The sequence below is a fragment of the Platalea leucorodia genome (assembly GCF_965183815.1).
Source record: "Platalea leucorodia genome assembly, chromosome: 6".
Taxonomy (NCBI): Eukaryota; Metazoa; Chordata; class Aves; order Pelecaniformes; family Threskiornithidae; genus Platalea; species Platalea leucorodia.
The window spans coordinates 14,772,851-14,790,928 of record NC_138828.1 but is presented as its reverse complement, the minus strand read 5'-3'; the positions used below and the strand labels follow the sequence as shown (position 1 = coordinate 14,790,928).

Below are 18,078 nucleotides of genomic sequence, written 5' to 3'. Positions count from 1 at the left end.
GAAATTTGCCGTCAGAGGTCTCCGGTGGGCCCTGTCCCGTCCCCCGCTCCAAGCAGCCACGCCAGCCGTATCACAAGCACGGAAGGGAATGCAGATCTTCATGATGCTGTGATCGGTCCTTTCTGGCCAGTCTATTCTCCACTAACAGTCCATGCAGTTAGGTAAATTGAAAGGCATCCTCCCTCCGTGGATTTGGCTTTTCTGGGCACAGATGAGGTGACAAACCTTCCCTAATGTGGCTTTCTGTAGTGTGGACTTCACTGATCTCTACAACAATACAAAACCAGATGGAGTAACGAGCCCACACTGGGCCAGCAGAAGTCAAAAGACCTTTTCCTAGACAGGACCAACACCTGCTATTACGGTAGGCTGCTTTATGCAAATGCTACCATTTTGTTATTACTGCATTACGAAATGCATTAAGCATCCAATTTCCTTTGTAAATGAGGCAATGTATTACCTCAATAGCTGCTTTTGAAGCTATCTGCAACTTAAAACACAGATGTTAAAACTAATGGAACTAAATGAACCCCCTCTGAATTGTAATCCTTGAATAGAGAAGTGTTTTTAGTAGGGTCTTTTTAATTATAAAGTTTATTAAATGAAATACATATTACAATGGAGAGGAAAAAGTCAAATGATCTTTTATGGCAAAAATAGAAACTTTAAACTTGCTATCCATACTTCATTGGGTATGAAATGCCAAAAGAGAAATAAAAAGACATTTAATCTTGTTGCAAAGCTTAATGTTCTGTACCGCGTTGTAACGTAGCCCAAACCAGACAATTGCTGGCTCGTAAATCTTTTTTTTTTTTTCTTTTATTCACATTACGGAGAAAGATCAAGACTGTCCTCTAAAAATAGTCTGTAGTCAAGTGAGCTTGAAAGTTTATGTTGTTAGCCATCATGTTCGACCGTATTTATGGTGCTGGAAAGAAAATGCGAGGTTTGTGTGGTTCATTTTTTAAGTGATGCAGTGGTAGCGCAGGTATGGGCAGGGGATCATAAAGCTTTGTAAAGATGGGGGGAAAAAGCCATTGGGCAATTAACCACTGGAGAATTTTTTTCCAGAGCCCGGTGAATTCAGTGCAACGCTCAGAATCAAGCTGTTTCTGTCATAAAACTTGAGATACCTGTTGTATGAACATCTAGGTTAAGAATTCCTGTTCCCAGTACACACCATGGAGGATGGTTAACTACCTGGCTTAGGGGCTCGGAACCCCTCCTGTGGATGTTCTGTAGACATATGGGAAGCCTGGGCTGTTAAATTTGGCACCTAACGGCTTGCCACTCCAGGTTAGGGAGCGTACGACGCGTTGCCTTTTGAAGGATTTGGATCAGATCTTGGAAGTGTATTTTCTAGTTATCCTAATAAACAACTGAAGGTAAAATAAAGGTGGGAGGGCATGGGGGAGATTTTTGCAGGCATCAGCACACTCCCTGTTGTGTTTTAAACATAAATTTGTCACTGGACACCAATTTATTTGTTTATTATTGTGGGGTCAGGGAAGCCAGAAGTTATTTGGAAAAAAAAAAGAAGTTAAAAGTTCACTGTTAAATTGCTGTTTAACCTTCAGCTGCTACAATATTTGGGCTGCTTCCTTTGTTTGTCTGTTTAGTTGGTATGATAAAATAACTACGGCATGCTTTGATATTTTGGGGGTAAAGGTCCACTTTTGTTAGTTTCCTTGTTTATATGGAAAGCAGTAGCCCTTAAGCAATGTACTTAAAGTGTCATTATCCTAAATTGCTGGGGGGTTTTATGTATAAACTTTTTAATTTGATAGCTCTTCTGGACACAAGGTTACTTTAGCTTACATAATTTTGGGAACACTATGAATTCTGAAAATATTTAGCCATTTGAAATAGATAGATGTGCAGAAGTTGTTTTTTTTTTTCAAAACCTGTTTCAGTGTTTCAGTAAATGTTGTTATAATTTTTCTACCATTGTGATTTGATGTATTTATTTTTGAAAAAGAACTTACTTATAGCTAGTATTCCTTAGTAAAAATATGCAGCTAATCATTTGAACGAACGGGAGGAAGAGGAAGCTTTCTAAATAAAGTATCTCCTCGCTAGGGGAGTAGAAGTTTGGTAGATAACTCTTTCCTTGCCCTCAGGTTGTCTGTTACTTCTTCAGTCGTTAATTATTCTGAACTCCAGAGAACATTATTGGGCCAACATAAAACTGTCATTTTTCCACGGAAATTTCCATTAGCTGTGAGTAATTCCAGTTTAGGATGGATCATTGTGTTTTAAATTTTCCACAGTGTTCTGTATGTATTTCATTACTATGTACCCTACCTGGGAAAATGTAATTTATTATTTCACGCACCAAATATTCTGTCTGCACTGATGTACATACTCATCTGACAAGCGCGATTGCTGGCCTGCACTCACGTGCCCGTAGCTTTGCTTGAATCCCATATTGCCATCCTTAAGTATTCATGCAAACAGCAAAACTGAACAAAAATAGTTTAGAGCATTTCTGCTACTTGTTTGCTTTAACCATGTTGGAAGAGAGTAGGAAGGATATTATTAACCTAGTGGTACATAAACAGTGCACAAGCCAACTCTGCTCCCTGTGCATATTGATGAGATAACAAGAAATGTTTGTGGCTTGGCAGTATAATTTTTAAAAATTACTTTTGCTGTTTAATTGCAGCTATTGTGTTTTATTGATTTTTATTTAAGCTGTCAGTAGCAGCGCACTAATAGCACATTACAGAATTTATTTTTAACTAACACAGAATTAAATACTAATAGAATGAGACAAGCATGATTCCAGCATCCTTTCCATGTGCTGGCTGAGCTCTGGTGAGATGATGTGAAGCTGATTTAGTTTTTCGTAAAGGTTAATTGAGAGTAAAACTGTGAGAATGGTTGAGATCTTTTGAAAAAGAACATTGCATACCTGTCCATATATATTTGTGTTCATGGCAGAGGGTAGTTTAAGCAGTTTAAAAATCTTGGTCTTTGCTCTGTTCTTACCAGTGCAGTAAATCTATGCTAAAAAGGGAAATTGTTGAGTTACTAGAAGCCTGCAAGTGCTGTCCAACAGCCGCAGAAACACAGTAGTAACCAAAAGAGGAGGAGCGCAGCAGCCCGCTCAGACTAGAGTCGGTGGCTGCACTTTTTGATAGTTCCTTGACCAGGAGCGAGTGCTAGAGAGGGCTGTGAATGCTGACACGTCTCACCGGGCCCGGAAAGGCGGCATCATTCCCAGTGAGGTTAATGTGGGATATGTTACAAGATAATTGCAGGGCATTAGCATTTATTAGAAATTAAAAGGGAAGCAGACTTCCTTAAGGCCTGCCATTGTAATGGGCATTTGGGGAGAATGAAGTGATTCTAATTAACAACCTATGTGCTTTTTCGCTGCACTGTAGATTTTTCTGTTTGAGCACCTGGCCTCTGGCTCACAGTTACTCAAGCCAAACACTTTAGGCATGTGAATAAATGTTACTGTTTTTCTTAGTGATTAAAGAAAAACATGACTAGAAACATGAGCGATACCAGGATTAATGTCTCTCAGACTTGACTGGGTTGAGAACTGCATTCTTACAGAGAGTGTAAAATAGGAGGTGCTGAAATTGCCCCCAGCACAATCTCATTCAGTGCTGTCTTCTAGGGACACTGAAGTTATTTCAAAAAACGGGTTTTCTGGAAAATTGGTGCAGTGTTTCTCTGAAGTGGGAGCACCATGAGATGATGTCTTACTGAAACGTTTCTTAAACCGTTTTCCTTCCAGCATGCAAAATAACCAACATATATAATAGAGTAGAAAAATGCACTGTAAACAGAGATAACTCTCCACCATCTCAGTGAGGGAAGATTTATACCCTCCTGCTACCTTCTGTGTCCTATCCAGGGGAAGAAAGGAAGGAAACACTCGAACATTGCTGCTGGCTTGCTGCTTCTTCAGAAGAAAATAATCATAGATGACAGGTGGATAAGTTTTCCGCAAAATCTTGGATGTTTCCAATTTTTTGTTAAATGTTTTGGAGTTTTCATAGTAAAACACCCTCTTTTCCCCAGTTATAAGCATTTTTAAAATAGTATACATTCTGCTTACTTGTAAGTGATGACAATTACCACCATTAGTGGAAAGCCCCCCTGCTGTACTGCTTTGCACTTCTACATGCAGCTTGTTGCGGAGGTGCTTGGGGACATTCATTCTTTACATATCTCTGTCCCAGCAACTCCAAAGTTGCAGGAATTGGGAGATTTCTGTAGCTTTCTGCAAGCTGCAGTTCCCAAGGCATTGCAGTGATAACTCTGGTGAGAGAATTTCCTCACTATTGGTGCCGTATTTGAGAGAATGGAGTCTGCGAAACAGGAAAAAACTGATTTAAAAAAATAGTATGTATCTGATAGTTCAGTCCAGGTCAAGAAGTAAATTGGCATTGTTTTCATCTGTCAGTGACTTCAGCTCATCATGAACTGATACTGCTAGTGCAGTGAACTCTTCTTTTTCTGTTCGGGGAGTCCCGAACATAATTCATAGATCATATCCCGAGAGCTGCATCTTTGATCTTTGGCAAACTGTGGATTGCTGTGACTGCACTGAGCCAAACCGTATCCTTCATTTCTTCATAACAGTAAGGACAACGTAGCATTATTATAGAGAGGAAGATATTTGCCCTGTGTTATAATTTGTGTGTTTACTCCTTGCTGCTAGCAAAGGCTTAGGGATGCAGGAGGTAAATACACTGCTTATCGAATCTTTAATCTATAGTGATCTCAAATCTTCAAAAGGTCATTTTTTCTGGAAATTGTAGGAGCAAAATTGTACGGGTTTTCATGTCTTCACTCTCCCCATCAGTGCAGTGCTATTTTTGCTTAAAAAGTGATGGTCTATGCTAATATTCACTTTCTGAAATATGATGAAGGGAGCTGGAAGAGTATGTCTGAAACTTACTGAGAAACCTGCAGAGTAGTGACAAAGAGAAAAAGCTTGTAAAATATACAAATATATTGTTCCAAAGATTTCAGCTTCAGTCTTCCTCCTTGGTACTTGGGGAAGAAAAGTACTTCCTTCTGAGAACAGGCTCCAAAACACTTTGACCATCTTCTAAAGTAAAGAGAAAACAGTCACATCCACTCTCTTAATTTCCCATAGAAAGGGTTTGTTCTTCAAAGTCTCTGTATATTACCTATTACCAGAAAGGACAACAAATGCTTTCAAGGCACTTCATGAGAATTTCAGCCGAGCCCTGTCATTTGCTCTGAAGGAAGTGGATGGAAAACATAGTGCATTTGGGGTTCATATAAGGTGTTGCTTGCATTTTATAAAACTCTCTCAGTTATGACTGAAATCAACCTGCTAAAGGAAAGAGAAGGTGGTTTATTGGTAGGACTGTTGGGGTGCAATCTCCAGATGGCTGCAGTCTGCCTCCCAGCCTATGCGTTTTTGGGTAGGTCATTTTGGTTAACCACCTACCTGGCCTAAGTAGGGGAGCTTCCTTTGCTGCATTCAGTGCTCCTGGTACCAGCACTTGTGTACCAGCAAAAGTCAGCTTTAGGTGCGTTTTTCGTGATCAGGGAATCTACATGTGCACTAACTCCCCTTGCATAAATACACCCACGTACTGTGTGTGGTACTGGGGCTCAAAGAATGGCTGGGATAAGAGCAGATCAGATTTCAATCTGTTAATGTGTTTTAAAAACAATAGTATCAGTATGTGGGTTGAAAGTAATTAATGAACTGGCATTATTTACTTGAAATGGAAGAGTAGTTTTCAGATCTTTCCTGTGATTTATTTTATGACTCACAGACTGGTTAATCCCATGAAGAGATTATGTGAATTGGTGTCATCAATCAGAAGCAGTCACATTCCTCCTTTTGTATATCGCAAACTGAAGTTGCAGGTACAAAATACTAAGTTACAATATTCAAATTTATACTTATTGCTGTTCAACACCCTCCTCACTTACAATGACCCGAATTACAAATGCAACATAGATTAAGTGATCCTCTGTTTACACCAACAGTTCTCTCTGACCTTAATTTTGTCATCCTACCGACAGATTTGAATGTCTAGAAATTAATGTCAGATTTTAAGCATCATTCTTCATGCGTGACTGTTTAGTTGTACAGCAAGCCTTTTCTGCCTCTTAAAGCAGCTTTGCCACTTGTCCTCACCATGGGGGGAAAAAAAGGCTAAAAAAATCTTTGCCAAAAGAAAAGGGATGATTCATGAAGATTTTTCATGGTCAACAGAAAGTATTTAAAACCTGATTAGACATAGGAAAGAGAGAATTTATCATGGGTTTATGTTTCACTGTGCTGTGTGAGCTAAATGTCTAATCACATCCTCGGTAAAAATCCCTTGCTGTGACAGAAACAGAGTGGAAATAAGTGTGACTCACTAGCCAATCGTACTGGTGCCATAACCTTATGGAAGGGAAATGTCCTGTATGTTCACAGCTTACTTGAAGGATGTAGTCGTCATTGTTTCACACATGCTCAGATCACTAAGAAACCTGAGATTTGGCTTATGGGTTGGCTGGGGGTGCTTGTTTGGTTGTTTTCCTCCACAAAGGCGTAGGGCACGTTTGCTTTAATGTTGGTTGCACGTTGGATTGAATTTCAAACTTTGCAAGAGAAGTTTGTCAGGGGAGATTTTGCAATTTTGTCCTGAGCATTTCCCACGTATGTAATCCTAATACTTTATAGAAGAGTGTCTGGGAAAATTATTAGAACCGTATTTTTTGATAAAAAGAGAAACCATTGTAGAATTGATGGGGAATACCGCACAGTGGTGTTGGTGAATAGTAGAGTGAAACAGCAAATCCTTTGCGGAGTATAATGGAGGTGAAAATCATGTTTCAGAAACCACTCAGCTGTCTTGACAGGTGAAGAAGAATCTCTCCCGCAAACCCGTCACTTTTCAGTTCTGAAGCTAATCTCTCACACGGTTACCAGAATGACTTTCCAGGACTTGAAGCCTCTGCCCATACTTGTAAATTAAAAACCACTGGGACACGATCTCAGTGATTTTAGACAGTGAAATTATTTAATGTTTCCTGGCACGGTTTTGGCTGATTTTAGCACTGTCCTCAGTGGTTCCTGGGCAGTTTGGGAGTTGGCACAACCGAGGGACTGTTCGCATGTGACGGCCTCTGGTCAGCAATTGCTTTTGGCAGATAAGGAGACATAGGCACATAACTTGAATTTGGTTTTGCTGTTCGGCTGCAGCAGCGGGGAACTGCTGAGGGTGGGTTTAAACTGCTAATGTAGGTGTCTTAAAAGCAGCAGTGAGGAAAATGAGTTGTGATTCTAACTGGAATGTTTTGTTTATTTTTATAATATTTTCACTGTATGAATTTTGTCAATGTTACTATTTTACCACATAGTTACTCTTTAATGTCGGGGGGTGGGACGGGACACGACACACACGTTGTTGCAGGTGTTCTGTATTACAAAGGAAAATATTCATTCTTCTGCAATCAGTAGAGATTTCTGAAGTGCTGGGATTAACACTGATGGAGATGTATGTTAGCAAATAGCATATGTTTTGTGCATATTAGATATAAAGCTTGAAGCTGCGCTTTCATCTCTTTTTCAGAGTTAATGGTATGTTAGAAGTAAGCAAGGACAAACAGTAGGGGTTTTGCTCTTTGGTGAGCCAACAATTTTGGGACGGAATGAACCAAACTGGAAATTTTTCTGGTTTTCAGATCTGTCTGAAATGCTGTCTAAACAAACCAAAAATGCTTAACCTAGCATTTAATACTTCAGCATTTTCTCTTTGACTTTCTCTAATGTAGGACGATTTTGAAACAAAAATTGCATTCATAAACAAGAAGTCAAAATCTCTTAGACCTTCCCCCTTCTTGGGCTGAAATGGTCAGGTATGGTCTGATGTCATGAATAGGTCTCAGTTAACCTGTACTACATTTTCAGGAAATTTATTATATGCCAAACAGTAATCGAGCTCTAGCTATATTCTCTAATTTTGGTAAATAACAAAATACCCAACTTGGGAACTATTGTTGTTAAACTGTAATCAAGTGAACAAACAAATGGTGCTCTGATGTTTTATCATTGCACACTAGTAAACAATAGAGGAGCGTGTGCTTTTGCCCTCTTTTTTTTCTAAGTATAGGTATTTTCCTAAATTTTACCTCAGAATTAACTTAATGTCTTCCTCTCAATTGAGAGGGGGACATATGATCAGTTAATAAATTGTGAAGTCCTGGTTCAATCTGTAAGACTCCACGTCCTTCAGGAAGGATGCTGCAGAGCAGGACTGCAGGGAGGTGTTTCCGTAGCCCAAAGCAGGAGTGAGTTGTGCTTTATGGCCTGCAGATGCGGGGTGTGCCTCTCTCTCACTTGCCCTGGGAAGTTCAAAACCAGCTAAGCTGATAAAACTTGGTGGGAAATTTGGACATTTATAATGAGTTTGACTTTAATGAGAATACGTACACAGCAGAGGGAAAGAGAGCAACTGTGCAAATTGAATTTTGACTTCACCATTCCTTCCAAAGAATCTGTGTCTGTCAACGTGATCCCATAAAACAGCAGGGTTTTCCAGGATGTGGTTGTGTGCACGGAAACCAAGTGTCTCCTTGCCTCTTACTAAGTACTACTGCAAGACAGCGTGTTGATTCGTCTGTTGCTCTTTACTGAACGATTATGGCCTGCCCATAATGGTGTTTAAAATCTGTACCGTGGCCTTAGCTGAGCCTCCAGCACCCTGCTGTTTCTAGCCAGCTCCTCAAAATGGAGTCTCTTTCTCTGGACAGACTGAGAACCCATAGTAGCAGCACTATAGTTTTGAGCACAAAAAACTGAATTACTGTATATTAACTGTTTTTCAAGATCTAGGTGTCATGTCATCAAGACTATGTCACGAATCTGCTGCTTGGTCAAACTCGGTGGACAAGCCTCATGTTATACGGTGTGCTCTCCTTTTTATTTCCTAAATAATGGCATTAGAAAAGTAATGTGTTATAACCAAACAAGGGAGAGAAGAAGGGAGCAGTGAAATAGAGGATGCTGGCAAAAAGCAAAAAGAATAGGGAAAAAAGTTGCAGTACAAAAGGTAAAACAAAAAGAGGGGGGTTAGTATGCCAATTTGATAAACATGTTAGATTGTTCGTATTGGTGGTGTACGTTTAAATAGCAGCTGTCTCCAAATCACTGACTGAATTCATCGGTATTGGTAGATCTGAGACTGCTCATCAATTTCCGTAATGGCAGTTGTTTGTTTTGAACCAGAGCAGAGATTATAGGATCACAGAAGCAGCAAAAATTGATTTCTAGCATCTTTTACTTTATTTAATACCATCTAGATCTGAGGAAAAATATGTAAGTTATTGACAACAATATGCATCAGAAAAATAATTATTGTAAAGATTGTTGATACAGAAAATGTCTCTGACAGTTCTCTTCCTATATCTTCCATTTTGAAACAATGCAGAAACATTTTTTATTTTTCACAGATTGGTGGTTATATTGTATCAGCTTTATCTTTCAACATAAAGGGTTGTTGCCCAGTATTCCTTTATACGTTTTATCTGAGTTCTGCTCTGATTCAGCAATCCTCCAGGACTAGGCTGAGATCTATTTATTTCCTTCTGAATCCCATTTTATTCTTCTAGATGTTATAGTGCAGCATCTTCATAATGGCCAGGAGATGTTCACAAGGATCCCATCTTTCCCCTTTGAAAAAGTTAAGGCTGCCTTCTAGAACTGTAGTGCTGTGCGTTGAAACAGTTGATTTTTCTCTGACGCATTTCAGTGAATTGCAGTAACATGTATAATGTAGAAATTAAGCTGCTTTCACTCCAAAAACTTGTTTTTTTTCTTTTTAAAAGGCAAGCAGACAGTATTCTGTTTAAAATCTTTGAGAGGACTGAAAACACTCTTTAGAGAAGCTGTTTCTTAAAAGTTCTGGATTGTGATAGTCTTAAATAAAAAGAACAGGCAAGTAAGCAAAATTGTGTAAGATCGAGAACTGTTAGCAATCCCTTCTATTTGAAGAAACGTCTGTGCTGCTGTTGTTGGATGGGATTAAAGAGAAGCATCTCACTTTTGCCATTTTTCTGTGTCAGCACTGGGGTTTGACAAGAAAAACCCAGCAGGCCCGGAAACTGCTTGCTTGAGTCTGTCTGCCAAAAAGGAAAATTCCCCCGAAGTACGCGTGCTATTAGACATGAATTCAGACTGAAGTCACTGCTAGCACACAGGACCCTTGTGTTGATAGAAAGATGCCTATCTATTCTACCTGAAGCACTGCTTTAGGACAAATTAGCGTTTCCAGTATCATTAATAACCGGAGCTGGAAAAATTCTTAACAAGAGAAGCATGTATCCCAAAGTGTTAAAATGCATCTCCTCCAAAAACCTTGCACAGGGATGTCAGTGGGAGTGATAATCCAAAGCCAGCATGTGCCCTCCTATGTGTGCTTGACTTTATAAGGACTCTTGAGAGGCTTCGTTTTTCCTCACACCATTTTCACTGTCTCTGCTCCACTGCCTAGAGGTTCAAACAATTTATCATCTGAATTTAAAAACAAGAGAAAATACCTGCTGTTTTGCCTTTGTCTCATTTGATAGGCAGGCAGCATTATCCCAATAGGAGTTTAAGATGATAAAACACCAAGTGAGATCGAAGGCAGACTGAAATGGTTGTATCGTCATTAAACTTACAGCACCCTTGGCTGTTATGATGTATTTGTGCTGTGTTGTAAGCCTCAAACCAACAATTTGAAAGTAAATGAATAAAAATAGTACTATAGGTTAGAGAGGTGTTCATGACCCCAGATGTTATGGATTTAGAATCTTTCACTATTCCTCTTAAAATTGTGTGTGTGTGAAATAAAAACTTGCTGGATATTTTGGGAGTCGTCTTCCTTCCCTTTGGTGTGAATTCAGAGCTGCTAGAGTACGGTTTGTGATGGAGAGAACATGCAAAACTATGGCTATACCCTCACACCATAACAGGGTCAGATATCACTGTTCTGGTTGTACTGAGTGTCAGTCAGAAGCCAAGTAAATCTGGCTGACACGGCACCAGCTGGATTCGTGCTGTTTGCAGTAAAACTTCTACAGGTTTTGATGAGCCAGGGGAAGCAGTGTTGTCACGCTGCTGACAGCTGAGTGTGGGGCCTCGCTTTGTTTAACTAGATACATTAGTCACTGCGGAGAACACTTGAAGATGTGTTAGAAGACATTGTCACTGCAGTGCATTGAAAAGTATTAGCAGAGCTTAGCAAGGCATCTGACCGTGATCAAATATTCCTCTTAAATTAAAAGCATGTTTAGGTATTCTGCTCAGCCTGTTCTTAGGTAGCTAATAATGGAGTTGGATCTTCTTGCTCTATTTTGAGGATGTCTTATTGAATCATGCATGGAATGATGTGACTAATTTGTGGAACAGAAGTCCCTGTGCATCAGCTGTTCACTGTGGTTTTCCTGGGGGGAAGACAGGGCTTTTTATATTGAAAGACACTGATCATTCTTTTCTGCATATCAAAGAACAAATGTACTGTAGGCTTTTCTATTGAAAAAAAAAAAATAGAACAAATGGCTTTTATCTGTATTGCCATCATTACATCTGCATAAATCTCACCAATGCTAATGGGACTTGTAGCAACACAGATAAAAGACAGTCGCACTATCAAGGAGACGTGGAGCAAAACGGAACAAGGCACACTACGGAGTAGCAGGGTTCTGCCCTGTAGGGGCACCCTACAAGCGTGTAACTCGGCCCGCTTAGGATCAACTACTGGCATGCAAAGCTAAGGCTCTCCAGAATGAAGTGCCTAACAGTGGCTAAGTGCAGTGGCTGTGCAAGCTGACTGAACGCTGAACTTCGTTGCTGCCTAGATGGATCTTTTCAGAGAAAAAAGAGTTTGGTCTCTGCATCCGCTCTGCCGTAGGTGTGCATATGAAGTCTGTGATGGAAGACACCCAGAAGGGCAGCACAAAAGCACCTGGACTCGGGGGGGGGGGGGGGGGAAATAGATGGGACTATGAGGGCTGAGCTACAGCTCTCAATTGTGGGCATAATGGGGGTAAGCTGAAACCAGCAGACGCACCTTGAAGAGCAAAAAAGGGGTGGGGGGACAGTGCAAAAGGGTCAAAGAGGCAGACTTGGGGGATCCTGTAGAGATTAAGAAAGGAAAAGGAAAACCAGCAAGCAGCATGTTTTTAAAAGTATGTAGAAATACATGATAAAGGAGAAAATTAACAAAGAGCATTTAGTTCTCACAACTGATCGCAAACGGTAACGTTATCACTGTGAGAAGAAGAGGAAGGAAGTTCTGGGAGTGGACCCTATGACAGAGGTGTTAACTGGAGTGGTCTGATACAGAACATGGAATTATTTATTTCCACGTAAGCCACGGTGTTGACAAAGTCAGCATAGCATACAGTTAGCTTCGTTCCTTGGCAGTTTCTGAGAGAGTTTTGTCTAAAATACTGTTTGAGTTCTGTCCAAGTTCTATCCATGGACACTTGAAAACTGTAGACCAAAAGCAGCAGACACGCTGACACCAGTAGTTGCTTTGACCTACATTCAAATATTAGGATTTTTATTTTTTATCTTTTATTTTGCTATTTAAAATAGTATGGGTTGTCCTCCTTATTAGTGTAACATGCAGATTGAATGTTCAAAGCAAAGAAAGAAACTAAGAAGTTATTATGTAGGCTTCTTTAAAAGGAAAATTGTGCAAGGAATGATTTTGATCAGCCCCTTTCCTAGGATCCTACCTGTAAATGCAGTTCTTACTGCTGTCTTCGATGTACCCGTCTCGTTTTACCTGGGGCTGTGTGATATTACCTTTACTGTCCTACAGCCTCTTTATGGTCTGCCAGCATTTTCTTTCTAGAAAAAACAGCATACTTGGAACATGTGCTTCTGAAAAAGCACTGTGTTGTAATCTGATATATTTGGATATTCTTAAGTCCGCGAAGAAAAATGGCAAGTTATCTTTTCATCCTAGACTATTCATAGTAAATAGAAAAATTACTGCCCAAAGGAAGTCCATAAACAGGACTCCTGAGTCTATGAAATAGAGTTAAGTTCAGAGGGACTGAAGAGGTCTAGTTGAAGTATGCATAATTGTACTTGTAGAGAAGCTACCAAGACTACAACACAAAAGATTGGCAGTGATGTGAAAGTATCCCTGCTGCTCTGGTAGGAAGGTGACCGCGCAACTTACGGTGATTCAGTAGAACTTTGCGGTAAGCAGATTAGTTCCTAGCTGAGTTGACTGAACAAGGTACAAGATAATTTTCTTACAGGAATGTAGGTGTAAGCCTTTAAATAAAAAGAACTGCTGTTGACTTAAAAACTGAGTCACCAGCACTGATGAACTTTTGAAGAAGTCAATTTACCATCATTTAAAACTATTTTAGAATAGTCGTTAATTCTTTCAAAAACGAGCATGTGCCCTTTCTATCTCTGCCTATGTATTTCCTAATAGATAGCGAAGCAGGACTGAAAAACCTGTGAACACCATGGAGACACTATTTTGTCAGTGTTGCATTGTGACATATTCGTGACCTTTTTTTCTTTGCTTCCTTAACTATTTTTTTAACTTCCTTATTTCATTTCTGTTCGGTGTGTGTGTTCATTTTAGTAATAGTCTAGTTCATGTCCTAAGTTATTTAATGTTAACTTGTGAATACTACTCCGAGGCACCTAGCAGGCTTAATAACATATTAGCCACCTAGTCATCGTGCTTCCCAGGTCAGCTGTTAGAACACAATAAATATATTGGAAGTACTTAGCATAAATCTGTTTCATCAAAATGGCTGTATAGTTTCTCTTTGTCAAAATACCTACATGTTGGCTTTCTTTGCTGTTTAAATGCTGTTCTATTTGTTCCTAACTTCCCCTGTTTAACAGCAGACAAACCCAGGGAGCACTGAATGAATCGGATGATCCCGAAACAGGCTGTCTAACTGATAACAAGCCAACTTCTCGACACTTCTATCCTGTCGCCTTGCTGCTTGTCAGCTCACACTTGCTGGTTGTGTGGCTTATTTTAAGTCTTGCTTTGCTATTAGCCAAATATCAATAAACTTCACTTGTGTTCCTTTCTTTTCTACAAACGGCAACAAACTAACTTTAGAAAAAGGAATTATGCTGTAATATTTCTACAATCTCAGACCCCAAGGATTCGTCTTTAAGATACAGATGTCTGAAATGTACTGGTTTTGTTATTTTTTTCTGAACTCTAGGAAGTATACTATGCATTGAGTGAATTGATTTGCTCTTTCTGTTCATGGTAAAGCTTTCCCACTGTAATTAGCTCAAAGAAAGCCCACTTACAATGCTGTCACTGTATACAAGATGTGGAATCCTGAATGCTTGAACCCCTCTTTCCAGAGTAATTAGTCTGACAAAAAAAAAAAATTAAAAATGAATTTGCACAGCACAAACTAACCCCTAGACAAATATTACAGGGTGGTGGTTTGTGAGACTTAACTTTCATGGTGTTATTTTCATTGTTATTAGCTGATGGGATCTTTTTTGTTTAACAAATGATTATTACTTTGCTACAACTAACCCTTTTCTGTCAAGTAACTAAATGGAATAGAGTAAGTTCTGTTTTGTAATGAAATTAACCTGTTTGTAACTGTTGCTTTAGTTGCTTTTGCTTTCAAGACACTTTTATATTCTTTTTAACAAAGTCCTGTTTATGTCTTGATGCACCACTTTGGCATTTGTGACTTTTGTACTGTATGTGAACAAACATCCTTCCTTTATAAAGCAGAGAGTTGGATTGGGCTGTTTGAAAAGCCATTCTCTTTTTTTTTTTTTTTTTTTTCATTGCAAAGCTGAACATATGGAAAATGAAGCAGAGATGAAACTTTCCTTCACAAATCTCTAGGGCCAGACTTAATAAAATGCCTTATTCCTAGAATACGCATTTTTAGGGCAAGTGTACTCTCACACATATAGTAAACAATTTGAAAAAAGTATGAGAAGGTTTAAAAAGCAAATATATTTCTGGAATTAGAACAAAATGTATCATTAAAGTATTTAATTTTTTTTTTACTAAACTTTAAACCTCAAGGGCAAATATATTAGGGGGAAAAAAATCTTATCACCTATTTCTGAGGGCAATAACTGTACTGGGCCTGGCCTTGGATTTAATTTTGTAAGATGTATCATCACTTGTGGAAAACAAAAATGTAGAGTTGAATCTTTGTTATTTTTACTTCAACTGTTGCTGAAACTCTGCAATGAACAAATAAAGCATATTTATTTATTCTGTGTTTCATGAAGTTGTACTTTTTCCCCCCTTTCACTAGAGAAGGATGCCGCATAGAGAATGTACTGAAGAATGTCAAATGCAGAAAGTATGCATTCAACATGATACAGCTGATGGCTTTCCCAAAGTACTACAGACCTCCAGAAGGGACATACGGAAAGGCTGACACCTAAGTTTAACAAAAATGTAATCAGGAACATACATCACGCTAATTAGTGAATATAAAAGCGCTGTTTATGACTTATTAATTGGGAATGTGTAACCAGTTGAGGTGTTATTTTTATCAGGTTTTATCATTTTACATTAAAATAACTCTAGTTAGTCATTATGAAATAAAATATCATGAAAAAGCACTGGACTGAATATTCTCAAAACCAAATATATTCAACTTTTCTTTGTGAAGTTGAAGCTTAGTATGACCCATAAGCCAGCTGGAATTAGTTTTTTGGGTCATTCAATTGAAGATTAAAAAGGGAAATGTCATTTGCTATAGGAACTAAGGTTAGCAATCTGGAAGGTGGCATTCTGACTCCGAACCAACACCTGAGATTTGATTTAAGGAGTCTCTTCTGCTGGAAATAGTGTTTTCTGGAACCAGCATAGCACCAATGTCTTGATCACTAATGATTAAATTCTTCACAGAAGTGTTTATGAAAGATACTAATGTTAATACCTGGGCTAAATATAATTTGGGTAATTACATTTATCTTCTTTACATGAGCATGGTAACTTCATAATATGTTTTTAGTAATTACGGCCTGTAATTTCAGTAATTCCATTCTGATTCCTTGCAGTTCATTTGGATGTATCCTTCTTGGCTTTCTCTACCACAGCCAAATACCACTTATTTCACTTTCACTTTCACATCAATCACATTGAAGTCAGGGGGATTAATTCTTCAAGTAAGGTGACCTGAATTTGACTTGTCATGTTCCCGTTTACTGTAAACCCTTAAAACTACATTTTCTTTAGTGGTAGGGAAAATGAGTTGTATATACAGGAGTTAATGTATCTTTAGGCTATAAAAACATGTATGTTTTTACAGAGCCTAAGATAAATGTTATAATTATGAGTAACCTGCTGTATTAGCACTAGTTAGCCACTGCAGCTGATTTATATCAAATCCATAATGCTGCATGTAGACACTCTAGGATGAAGAACTATCAGCTTTAAAAATGAATGTTAATGCTTCTGCCAGCATGTGTTAGTCCTGAAATTTGTCTTGCAAAGAACATTTGTGTTTTCTAATTGTATCTATTTATTGCCTTCTTCTGCCTCCCAGAGAGAAATACGATTAAAAAACCCCAAGTATTCACTGGTTACTGACCTTTATGTAATGCATTCATTTTGAGGAGAAAAAAAAAATCTAGAGCAGTAGCGTGAGAATTTTATCCTAATGAAACTGCACTGGGAATTTGAGCATCTGTAGGCAATTGTAATTGGCATGGATAAAGAAGTGAATGTTTGCTTGCTCCTATGGAAGTCAAAGAAATCTTGATGCACCGTGAGTTATAATTTGTTCTTTTTAATCCATTAATGCCCATTACGGGGTATAAATCTGTAGCTATACTCGTAAAAATACATATTTAAGAGCCTGATTCTGCAAACTGTAACTGGGTGATTACATGGAAATGATCTATCGTGTGAATACAATTAAACCCATCTTGTATATTTGCAAGATCAGGCTTTGGGGCTTGTAGGAGAACATCAGGAGGAGACCCTCCTTCCAATATTCATTGACTTCAGTGAAGCCAGGAATTCACCTATACAATATATTTGCCTAACTAATCGGAACTTTTTCTCAAAGTAAAGTGGGTCATTTAAATAGTGTTTTGGTGCATTTGTTGTTTATTTCTATTATATAATATGCTATCATGAATAACTTCTTTTTCTTCTGGGATGTATTACTTCAACGATAGATTTCAGAAGAGGTGGCATTGCATCATAGATAAGCTCAGGCAGATGAGAATGTAATGCCTTGATTTTTTTCCTGTCGTGTACCAGTAGAAGTGGGCGCTACTCATTGGGTGTGTGGATGTGTGCATAAATTTGCGTTTGGGTCTTTAACTATAACATAGTTGATCTGTACAGAACTTCTCTGTGGATTTATGGAACATAAATCTTCCTAGGAAAGTAATGTTTTGTTCTGTCAGACTGCCGCACTAGCCCTCACTATCTGCCACATTTATTATTAGCTTAAAAAAACCTACATACACAGTTTAGAAATAGTGATAAATTCCTCATGCACCTTTGAAATAATTGCACAGATGTACAATAGAGAACGCTGGGCTTCCTACAGTAATTCTGAAACAACCTGTAGAAGTCTCTGTGTGGATGGTATTCACTGGCGGGTACTACAGGTTCCTATAGTTCTTTATCTTAGTCCCATGGGCATTCTGTCAAGTTCAGAATATGAAATTCTATAGCTTGCCTTCTTATCAGGAAAATAATCTTTCAAGATCTCTCCTCAGCATTTTAATCCCACTTGGGTTCTATACTGCCATTGTGACTATCATGTTACCTTTATATTTAAGATGTTTTCCACATGGAAGCCATGTTTTTGGAGAGGCAAAAAAGAAAAAAAAGGCATTGGATTACTGTCCTTTTTGCTTTAACAGCTACTCCCAGTATGTTCCGGTGAAATTAAATAATCTGTTATTGGTTAAAGATAGTTAAGAAACCGAAAGAACAAAACCCACATCAGTGTGCTACAGTGAAACTTCATTGGGCTTGGGCCATTACAGAAGAGTAGGCTGGGTTTCGTGCTAAATAAGGCTGATTTCAAGCCAATTTTTTGATTGGAACATCTTTTTGTAGGTCACGAGACCCTTGTAAAACCCGC

At 38.7% G+C, this 18,078-nt stretch overlaps 1 protein-coding gene across 3 annotated transcripts in view; it reads left to right on the top strand.

The window, feature by feature from the left end:
* Positions 1–16,910, top strand: part of INPP4B (inositol polyphosphate-4-phosphatase type II B) — a gene marked incomplete at both ends in the record, with an annotated part of 287,771 nt that extends 270,861 nt beyond the window's left edge. For 2 of the 3 annotated variants that reach the window (XM_082316130.1, XM_082316131.1), the window contains one exon: positions 13,865–14,039. In XM_082316130.1, the coding sequence (XP_082172256.1) occupies positions 13,865–14,039 (175 nt within the window). Of the gene's footprint in view, positions 1–13,864; positions 14,040–15,276 lie in introns of those variants that run through there. The other variant, XM_082316132.1, reaches the window with a different exon arrangement.
* Between the last annotated feature and the right edge of the window lie 1,168 nt (positions 16,911–18,078).